The 10,245-nt window shown below is 59.2% G+C and overlaps 3 protein-coding genes across 3 annotated transcripts in view; all 3 read left to right on the top strand.

Moving 5' to 3' along the window:
- ADD2 (adducin 2) overlaps nt 1-7,103 on the top strand; it is a 10,972-nt gene extending 3,869 nt beyond the window's left edge. Inside the window, exons 4-14 of the mRNA XM_014958708.1 lie at nt 132-212; nt 317-466; nt 570-713; nt 817-915; nt 1,221-1,397; nt 1,494-1,751; nt 2,164-2,283; nt 2,404-2,493; nt 2,587-2,743; nt 2,831-2,935; nt 3,900-7,103. Of these exons, the coding sequence (XP_014814194.1) occupies nt 132-212; nt 317-466; nt 570-713; nt 817-915; nt 1,221-1,397; nt 1,494-1,751; nt 2,164-2,283; nt 2,404-2,493; nt 2,587-2,743; nt 2,831-2,935; nt 3,900-4,201 (1,683 nt within the window). The 3' untranslated portion in view covers nt 4,202-7,103. The remainder of the gene's footprint in view (nt 1-131; nt 213-316; nt 467-569; nt 714-816; nt 916-1,220; nt 1,398-1,493; nt 1,752-2,163; nt 2,284-2,403; nt 2,494-2,586; nt 2,744-2,830; nt 2,936-3,899) is intronic.
- Nucleotides 7,104-7,308: 205 nt separating this feature from the next.
- On the top strand, nt 7,309-9,735 carry SNRNP27 (small nuclear ribonucleoprotein, U4/U6.U5 27kDa subunit). Its single transcript, XM_014958728.1, has 6 exons — nt 7,309-7,419; nt 7,973-8,093; nt 8,253-8,365; nt 8,528-8,607; nt 8,710-8,774; nt 9,390-9,735. The coding sequence occupies exons 1-6, from the start codon at nt 7,383-7,385 to the stop codon at nt 9,442-9,444; spliced, it is 471 nt and encodes a 156-aa protein (XP_014814214.1). The 5' UTR covers nt 7,309-7,382; the 3' UTR covers nt 9,445-9,735.
- Nucleotides 9,736-10,105: 370 nt separating this feature from the next.
- MXD1 (MAX dimerization protein 1) overlaps nt 10,106-10,245 on the top strand; it is a 12,973-nt gene continuing 12,833 nt past the window's right edge. Inside the window, exon 1 of the mRNA XM_014958702.1 lies at nt 10,106-10,140. Coding sequence (XP_014814188.1) covers nt 10,106-10,140 — 35 coding nt within the window. The remainder of the gene's footprint in view (nt 10,141-10,245) is intronic.

Raw genomic sequence — 10,245 nt, 5'->3', positions numbered from 1 at the left:
GGGTGTTGAGATTTCAGGGGGGATTTGGGGGGTTAGGTGTGTTTTTTTGTTTTGTTTTTGGTGTGGTTTGTTTTTGTTTGGTTGTTTTTTTAATATTTTTATATCTTTTTTGGGGTGTTTTCCTGGCACAGCTGCGCGTCAGCAAGGAGCAGGAGCATTTCTTGGTGGCCCCGCAGGGGCTGGCGTGCAGCGAGGTGACAGCAGCCAGCCTGGTGAGCGTGCCCTCCCTGTGTCCCCATCCCCGCTCCCAGGGGTGGGACGACGGGACACCCGGCCAGCTCTGAACCCCCAAATCCCCTCCCCTCTCACCCCAAAGATCAAGGTGAACGTGCTGGGGGCCGTGGTGGAGCAGGGCAGCACCAGCTTTGCCCCCGACGCCCGCAGCTTCAGCCTCCACGCTGCCATCTACGCCGCCCGCCCCGACGCCCGCTGCATCGTCCGCCTGCACACGCCGGCCACCGCCGCTGTAAGATGGTTTGGGGGGGGTGGGGTGGATTTACGGGGGGGGATTAAGGAGGTTGGGAGGGGAGGAGGGGGAGGGTATGGTCACCCTGCCTGCTGTGCTGCAGGTGTCGGCCATGCGCTGCGGCGTGCTGCCCATCTCCCGCGCCGCCCTGCTGCTGGGGGACGTCGCCTACTTCGATTTCCGTGGCGAGGTGGAGGACGAAGCCGACCGGGTTGAGCTCCAAAAATGCCTCGGTCCCACCTGTAAGGTACGAGGGGGACATGGAGGGAGGAGGTGGGGGGGGGGGGGCCAAGGCCACCTCTCTGTCCCCGTCCCCTCCTTTGCCCCGCTGATGTCCCCGGGTGCTGCAGATCCTGGTGCTGCGCAACCACGGGGTGCTGGCGCTGGGCGACACCGCCGAGGAGGCCTTCTACAGCATCTTCCACCTGCAGGCGGCCTGCGAGATCCAGGTGAGCGCAGAGCATGCACCGAGCTGGGTACGGCCTCTGCTGCCAGCACTGTCCACTGGGACCGTGCACTGAGCTGTGTTAGGTCTCTGCAGCCAGTGTGGTGTTCTGGGACCATGCACTGAGCTGTGCCAGGTCTCTGCTGCCAGCCTGGTGTCCTGGGACCATGCAGTGAGCTGTGCCAGGTCTCTGCAGTCAGCACAGTGGCCGGGATGGGATGGACCAGCACAGACCTGCTGCTGCAGGGGCTGTGGCAGGTCAGAGGCCGTTGGGCTGCATCAGCCGTGTCTCCCCGGGCTCACCCGCAGGTGTCGGCGCTGGCGAGTGCGGGGGGCACGGAGAACCTGATCGTGCTGGAGCGCACCAAGCACCGGCCCCACGAGGTGGGCTCTGTGCGCTGGGCCGGCAGCACCTTCGGGCCCATGCAGAAGAGCCGCTTGGGCGAGCACGAATTCGAAGCCTTGATGAGGATGCTGGACAACCTGGTGAGCACCGGCCGATGCCAAACTCCCCCAGCGTGCACAAAATGATCTCTTTTTATCCCTACGTTACTCACAACCAAGTGCTTTTTGCCTTTCCAGGGTTACCGCACGGGCTACACCTACCGCTACCCCTTCGTGCAGGAGAAGAGCAAGCCCAAAAGCGACGTGCTGATCCCCGCCACCGTGACGGCCTTCATCTTCGAGGAGGATGCGGCCCCCGTCCCCGCGCTGCGGCAGCATGCCCAGAAGCAGCAGAAGGAGAAGACGCGGTGGCTCAACACCCCCAACACCTACATGAGAGTCAACGTGGCTGAGGAGCAGCAGGGCAGCGCCGGCAGCCAGAAGACGAAGACAACGGTGCAGGGCTCCTGCGGCATCCCGGGGGGGTGTTGGGTTAATTTGGGAATGGGTCTGGGAATGGCATCAGCTGGCTGGATGGTGTGGGGATTTTGGGACATCAAAAAAACCCCAAAAAAGGCAGAGAAGGGGGACTCTTGGGATGTTATCCCACCAATATTTGGTGAGCAGAACCAACCAGGGATCCCCCAGAAGCGAGAAATGCTTCATTGAGTGTCTTCAACAGAGGCTTTCTGTTTTGCCTCTATTTCCTGCCCTGTAATAATATTTATTTTAAAATCCCACCTTCCCACCCCAGGGGGCTGAGTACCATTAGTCCCACTGGGGTCTCTCCTCTACACAAGATGCATTCATCAGGGTCTCCTCTCCCCACAATGTGTATTTATCAGGGTTTCATCTCTGTGACACGCAGTGGCTGAAAGCAGACGAGGTGGAAAAAGGCAGCAGCGGGACCCCCATCCGGATCGAGAACCCCAACCAGTTTGTGCCCCTCTACACAGACCCCCAGGAGGTGCTGGAGATGAGGAACAAGGTACCGGCCCATCCCAAAAGCCCCCAGAGGCTTTCGGACGTGGGTGCCAGGGTTTCAGCAAGACCCCATGGTAAGGAGGAGGCTTTTTTCCCCCCTCCTCACTCGGCATCTCACCTACAGATCCGGGAGCAAAATCGCCAGGATGTGAAGTCGGCTGGACCTCAGTCTCAGCTCTTGGCCAGCGTCATTGCCGAGACCAGCCGCAGCCCTGTAGGTCACCCCGTGTGCCCCCCGGGCCCACTCAGCCCTTCCCTGGCTCCCCCAGCATGTCGGGGAGTGACACCACTCTTGGGGGTGTTTCAGTCCACAGAGAGTCATCTGGGGGACGCAGAGGCCAAAGAGGCGTCCCGGGAGGAGGCACCCCCCGAGCCAGAGCCCCCGAACCCCTTCAGCCAGCTCACCGACCAGGAGCTGGAGGAGTACAAGCAGGAGGTGGAGAGGAAAAAGCTGGGGCTGCAGGGTAAGAGGGGTATGGGGGTGGGGGGGAGCCCCCCGATCCCAAATCTCCTTTGGGACCTTGGGGCCAGCATGGTCTCTCTGTCGGCAGGCGAGAAGGATGCTGCAGCCGAGGAGAGCCAGGCACCCTCCACCAAATCGCCCCCCAGCTCCCCACCGCACAGCCCGGCCCCGACGCCGGCCCAGCCCTCGGAGGGTGAGTGGGCTAGTGAGCGCCCGGGCTCACCAGCCAAGCGGAGATGAGGAGCGGGGATGAGGGTGGCTGTAGCCAAATCCCGCTGAAACGCAGATAAATGTCACCCCTGGGTCCCTTTGCTTCTCCCTGGGGAGGCCCCTCGCTGTGGGGGGGCCGAGCACCAACGGGGGTTCACGCTGCAAAGGCGCCAAAGCTGCTGCTTGCCTTCATGGTGGGAGGACATGAGTGCCTGCTGGCAGCTTTGAGGGACACCTCAGTCCCCTTCTAACGTGCCAATGGGTGCGATATTCCCATTATTGTATGTCCCCAAGGGCAAATTTGTCACTGACAAACTGTGGCGGGTCTCAGGGCGTGGGAGAGGGCAGCAGAAGCGCGCGGCTTCTCGCTTTCTCATCGTGTCTCATGGTGTCTGTCTGTCTGTCTGTCTCCACAACGTCTTCCTTTCTCTTTCCTCCATGTGTGGCTTTCCCCCAAGGAGTTACCTCTGAATACTTGTCACTGTAGTAAGTACGGAGAGGCCGTCCTCGAGCCTTGCTGCAGGCGGAGGGACGCGGGTGACCGTGCTCTCGGCTAGCTCGCGGTGACCTTGCTCTCCGTGGCCCATTTCGGACACGCTCCCGCGAGGAGCGGTGCCCCGCTCAGGGTTTTGCAGAAGGAAATGCCTTGGGTCGCCTTGTTGTCTTTCCCGCTCGCTTTATTTCCAGCGGCGAGGCCGGGATGGAGCCAGCTGCCCTCTCTGCCTGCCTTCTCCCAGCTCTCCATTCCACCATCGCTTGCCCTGCAGGGAAGGGGGAGGGGGAAGGCTCAGGAAAGCGGTGCCTGTGGCAGGAGTGGATCTCTCCATCCCCAGGGGCCAAATCCTGCTCCTACCCAGGCCAAACCAGCGAGTTGGAGGGTGGGGTGGGGGTGGGAATTAAACCTCCTGATGCCCCAACCCTCACCTCTCTGCTCTCCCCTTACCAAGGTGACAAGAAGGCAGATGGCGGGCAAGCACCGGCTGATTCCGCTGCCGAGAAGGAGCTGCCGGCAGTGGTGAACGGGAAGGATGAGGAACAAAGCACTGAAGAAAACCTGGGCAAAGTTGGGGAGCGGACGACCTCCCCTGCTAATGCTGACCCAGATGCCCCCAAGGAGAAGGAGACGGTGACCAGCAACCCCATCTCCCCCGAAGGTTCACCCTCCAAATCACCTTCCAAGAAGAAGAAGAAATTCCGGACCCCGTCTTTCCTGAAAAAAGGCAAAAAGAAAGAAAAGATCGAATCTTGAGTCTCTTCTGAGGCCTCCCGTCCCAGCGGCAGCCAGGCACCGCTCCGGACGGAGGGGCTGAGGCGGAGGGACGGCTCCTGCGTCGTGTGTCTGGCTGAGGCACAGGCGAAAACGCTGGAGGCGAGTTGTTTTCTGGGTACTCCTGGCACGAGGCACCTCGTCCCTCCTGTCACCCGCTTTTGGAGACGGTCACCGAGGTTTATGAAGAGTGTGGCCCCTGTTTGCCGCTTGGGGAAACACCCACTCCTCCCATGAGCTGTCCCTTCTCCTTCCCGTGTGGGCTAAGGGTTGTTGGTTTGTTTTTTCTTTTTTCCCCACCTACCGCTTGCTGAGCCCTCGTGAAATGTGGGGATCCACTTGGTTTGAGGAAGAAAAGAGTGTTTTGTTGGTTTTGGGTTTTTTTTTTTTCTTTTTTAAACCTTCTGTTTCAAGGTCCGCTGGAATGGCGCTGGCTTCACCCCCTGGGTAAAATTGTTTGCCGCTTCACTGTGGGGAATCAGGTCGAGCTGAACGTTGGAGGGGGGGGTGGGTTGCTCTCCCCGAAGGAGAGGCCGAGGCAGTGGGCCTGGGAGCCTTTCCTTCCCGGATCGTAATCTTCCTCTCCCTGGGGCCGCGGAGCCACTTTCAATTCCCTTCTCCTGGTGCCACCGTCTCAAGTACGCACCATCCCAGGATTTCACGCTGCCAGGAAAGCCCCTCGCTGCACTGCACCAACCACACCTGAGAAGGGAGAAGAAAAGAGCCTCCAGGAACTGTCTGTGTTATTTAAAACTGAGCAAAACTTCACTCACTAAGTGCTACTTCGGGATGAACACACGCTGCCAATTCACTTCAGCCAGAGGCACTGCCGACGCCGCCACCCCCTCCCCACCACCACGGCACGGCCAAGGCTGGGCCGGGTCTCTGCTCGCCCCAACCCTGGGCTCAGCGAGCACCCCTCCACACACCTGAGGCCAGATCATTGCTTTTCCCCAGCTCTGGACTCCCAAGCACAAGTTTCAATCCTACCTGGTGTGCCCTCCCCACCTCCGGCGCTCCCTCCGCTGACACCACCATCGTTACACCATCCCGGCCGTTCCCAGAATGGAAAAAGAAAACCAGTGATGCCCATTTGCCTCGCAGCTGCTCCAGCGCTGGGATTTAGGGGAGAAAACCAATGGGATCAGCCCCTATCCTCCCGCAAGCCCCAGAGGTTTCCCATTTTCCTAGGTCCTACGCAGGCAGTGCTGCCTGTGGGGATGGGGCTTCCCCACCACAGCCCAAATGTGGGCTGGGCTTGTAGCTGGGGACCCCCAGAATCCCCCCCTCTGAGGACATTGGGTTTCTCACACGCCACCACCCTATTTTCAAAGCCTTGAACTGCTGTGAGGCATCTCTTGGCTTTTGTTTTTCCCCCTGGAGAAGCTGAAAGCCCAGTGGCAACTTTAAGGGCAGCAGGGCACAGGCAGGGAGTTGGGGTGCAGGCAGCTGTGGGTCAAGGAGAGGCAGGTTGTAAAGGCAGGCTGGTTTTCTGTGCAGGGCTGCGATATGGGGCGTGACAGGCATTTAAATTCTGAATCAAAAAGTAAAACGTAAGAAGCAAAAAATTGCAAAAATACACACCTGGAGCCCCAGGGCCGACCTCAGCCTGGTATTCAAGAAGAGTCAGCACCGGGGTCAGAGCCACAGGTCCCTATCACACTCTTGTAAAGACCAGGGGGACCCTGAGCTCCTAAATCCACCGCCTGTGACTGATGGACCAACTGGTGTTGGTGCCTATATTCAACATCTATTCAGCAGACAGTTTCCCATGGGGTGTTGTTTACTGCCACTGATTTTAAGGCTCTTTGAGGCCATTTTTGTCATCTTGACCATCCCTCTGAGCAACCCTGGCTGGGAAAGCCCCAGCAGAGGCAGCTGTGTTGCCTCCTTCAGCCAGCACGGTCACTCCCCCAGCGATTACCTGAATTACAGCACTGCCACATGCCCCACCACCGGATCGGCTGCAGCCCCTTTTTCTCCAAGGGTCTGTCCCCAGGGGCTTCATGACCCCTTTTCTCCGTGAGCCATGGGCTTCGCAGGGGAGACAGGGATTTATTTCCCCCCTCTGTGGCAGTCTGGTGTGCATTAGGTGTCTAGTGCGGTGTTGGGAAGTGAGAGACACCGGTACCTTCAGCAGGGAGGAAGGCTCAAATGGCCACTGTTGTGATGTGCATCCTCACCCCTTAGCTAGAAGAAAACAGATACAGGATCAGATCCATGCCACAGCTTCCCCATCCATTAGGGCATCCCCAGGACCACCCCTCCAGATAATTCTCCCCCTCTCCCTGCCAGCGTTTTGCTGCCAGCTGCTCACAGTCAGCCCCTGGGCTTGCTGCTTTCCTTCTCACCTCCTTTAGGCCGGACTGCCTGGACGCATGTGCCCCAGGCCAGGCCCTGGGTGTGGGTTTTTGGCAGCGGGGAGGCAGGGACGTACCCCTGGCCACGAGGCAAACCGTCGATCCGGTAACCCCGAGAGGTGCCAATTGCCGCCCACAGGCTCGGTGCTCATCGCCCTCCACGTTTACACCGTCAGCTGAAGAGAAAGGGTCATCTTTGACCACAGATCCACCAACACACCGCAAGAAAGGAGGGCGACGCCGGGGCTCAAGCTGGCTTCAGCACCCACTTTGCCTCCTGGGGCTGGCAGACATCCCTGGCCCAGGCCCAGTGGTCCCTGGCGAGGATGTGGTTGCTGAAAATCCATCGACATGAGGCCGAGAAGAGGCTGCCCCGTCCCCAGGTCACTAGGGCCCGGGGGGAGCAGGGCGGGGAGGGAGCGGGGTGTCCCTCACCCCGCGGGCTTGGCGAGGGCCGGTGTCTGACAATCGTCGCTGGAAAGCGCTGTGTACCGCCTGTCTGTAAATAAACCCCGTGTTTGGCACCTGCTCGTGCTGTGGAGCTTGGATGGGGAGAGGGGGGCGATGAGAAGGTGTGGCGGGCCTCCCTGTGGGGCTGGGGGGTCACGGCCCCACCAACCCTGTCCCCCCCCCGGCTGTGGGTGCGGGAAGGGGGAGCTCAGCCGCCCCAGGGGCCCGCACCCGGAACGTTTTCGCGGCGGAACCAAAGCGCTGCGGTGCGGGTTGTGGGGGGAGGGGGGTGAATGCCGGAGCCGGAAGTGCGCCAGCCGGGCGGCCGGAAGTGCTGGTGCTGAGGGGCGGCCATGGGCCGCAGCCGCTCCCGCTCGCCGCCGCGGCGCGGTGAGGGGCGACGGGGGGAACACCGAGGGGGGGAGGAGAGAGGCCGGGGGGGGACTGGCCCCGGGGCTGCGTTGAGGGGAGCGGTATGGGGGCCCTAAGGGGGAGGCAGGCCGGGGGCGGGCAGGCCGAGCCCGGGGTAGGAGCGGGCCCTGGGAGATCTCCCAACCCTTGGGCAAGGGGGGGAGGCCCCTCCAGGGCGGGGGGCGGTGGTGATGGGGCCTCAGTTCTTTGCTCTGGGGAGAGCAGAGGGGCCTTTCCTCCTCCTCCTCGTCCTCCCCACACCGGTTCCTGCCCCCCTCCAGGCACCTTAGCTTTTGGGGGACCGATGTGCCGACAGGTTGGTCACCTCACCCCCGGGTGACTTTTCCTACCGCTCTTCTGACTTGTGCGGGTGCTGGGGGGAACTCTGAGCTCAGCCATGGAGGGGAGGAGGTGCGAGGAAGTTGCTGTGTGGGTCTCTGCTTGGGAGCTGTCACAGCGTTGATGAGATTTTCATTGAAAAGCGGGAGAAACGTGAGGAAACGGAAGCTAAACCTTGCCTTTCTCCAAGCAGAGCGGAGGCGTTCGCGCTCCACCTCAAGGGAGAGGGAGAGGAGGCGAAGAGAGCGATCCCGGTCCCGGGACAGGGACAGGAGGAGGAGCCGTTCTCGTTCCCCACACAGGAGACGATCCAGGTGAGGGTCAGAAATGGCAGTGCTGTGGCAGGGACAAGTTGGAGGGCCCGGGTGAGGTGTGGTTTGGGCAGTATGGGGACAGCGGGAACTCGTTAACACTGTGAAACTGGTAATGGCACAGCTGGGAAGCTGCAAACCCGCCTGCGTTTGCAACATCAGGTCCCCGAGACGGCACCGATCCAGCTCCTCCTCCCCACCGCGGCTGAAGGAAAGGCGAGATGAAGAGAAGAAGGAGATAAAGGACTCCAAAGGCAAAGAGCGTCAGATCACGGGTGAGGGGGGGCGGGGATTTCCCTCCTTAAATATGTCCTGGGCACTGACTTTCCCACTTGAGTTGGGACCAGGGTGACACCCGGTGCTTAATTTTAAATGTTTTTGGTGAAACCTGACAGCTGTGTTGGTTGAACTCTTTTTTTTCTTTGTTGCCTCGGCAGAGGAAGATTTGCAGGGTAAGACGGAAGAGGAAATTGAGATGATGAAGATGATGGGCTTTGCCTCTTTTGACACGACAAAAGTGAGTGTGGATTAGTGCGGTGGAGCCCGCAGCCGCCTCTGACAGGCCTTTTTTGGGGATAACATGCTGAGGTTTGGGACCATTTTTCTTAATGCCTTTCAGGGGAAGAAGGTGGACGGTGCTGCAAATGCCTATGCCATCAATGTCTCCCAGAAGAGGAAGTACAGGTTTGTGCCCAGCCTTATTTTTTGGGGGGGTGGGGGGTAGAAAGAATTTTTTTGATGAGATAAGATGGCTCAGAGGAAGCTGTGGCTGTCCGTCGGAGCTGCTGTCTCTTGTCGTGTGATCCGCCTTCTCGGGCCTTTGGAAAAAGGCAAAGTTTGCAGTTTTTACTGTCAAACGGAGGTAAGAAGCCTCTGTTTTCTCCTGGAAACGGTGAAAGCAGAGAGATGAGGAGAAAAAGAGCACGCTGTGTGCAGGCAGGATGTCCCAAGTGTGGCCTGAGTGGGTGGGAGCTGCGTAAGCACCGCAGTTTCCCTGTTTCTTCCCCCCAAAACACCGCTCAGTTTGTCAATTCTGTCTCCTTTTTGATGGAAAGTGCCGTCAAAAAAGTACATTTTGATGGATGGCCAGGCTGCGCTGCGGGGCTTGGGCTCGGACCTGCACCTCAAACAGCCCAGCCTCCGCTCGTGCCTCCTGGGTGGGAGACTTGGGCAAATCCACGGGGAATTCCACCCCCTGCGGCTGCCATTACGGGCCTCTTTTGGGTGCTTTTGTGGGGATTTGCTGTGCGGGGGGTGGGTGCCCCGGTGCTGACGCTGGTTCCTTCCCTCTGGCCGCAGGCAGTACATGAACAGAAAAGGAGGATTCAACAGACCCCTGGATTTCATCGCTTGACGCTGGGCTCGCTCGGGGGGGCGAGAAACCACCCACCGAGACAGACTTTGCTTTCTCAGAGACCGGATTTCCCAGGAATTTGGGTTATTCCCAGCAAATCCCTGCCCCGCAGTGGGTACAAGTTGCCGTTTCCTGAAGTTTTTGATTATAATTATTATTATTATTATATTTTTTTTTTACAATATCCTCCGTGGTTCGTTCCTCGATGCGATTTCATGGTGGTTTTCCTCATGTTTTTTTGACACGGTGTTTGTTGCCCATTACAATAAAATGTGTGTATTTTTCCTTTTATTTTTCTAATTCGGGAATGACGCCCAGGAGCAAAGAGGCTGCTGCAAGTCTCCACCTGTTTCCCTGAGCTGCTGTGGTGGTGTGGGGACCTGACACCCCAAAGCACTTCGATTCCCATCTCACACATACACATTTATGTAAATAAATTTTAAAATGTGTGGCAGAAGATGCATGCATTTGGGGCCTTTTATTGCAGAAAACGACTCTTTTTTTTGTTTTTTTGCTTATTTTTTGATAGCCCGGCTGGGTGTTTTCTGACAGCACGGCGTTCCGCTCGCTTCGTGGCTTCCGCCGTTTGCTAATTAACGTTTTTCACTAATTAACGCCGGCCGGCCCCGGGTGGGGGAGCTGAGGGAAGCTCTAGGTCAAAATGGCGGCGCGGAGTGGGCGGGGCCCCGGGCGTGAGTGGGCGGGGCGCCGCGAGGGCGTGTTGCTCTCAGCCAATAGCTGCGAGCGCGGGGCGTGGCTTCGGGCACTGCCCCCCTCCCTCCCTCCCCCCCGTGCCGGCCT

The sequence above is a fragment of the Calidris pugnax genome, unplaced genomic scaffold (genome assembly GCF_001431845.1).
Source record: "Calidris pugnax isolate Ruff unplaced genomic scaffold, ASM143184v1 scaffold244, whole genome shotgun sequence".
Taxonomy (NCBI): domain Eukaryota; kingdom Metazoa; phylum Chordata; class Aves; order Charadriiformes; family Scolopacidae; genus Calidris; species Calidris pugnax.
Note: the sequence above shows the minus strand (reverse complement) of the source record. Positions and strands in the feature narration are given on the sequence as shown.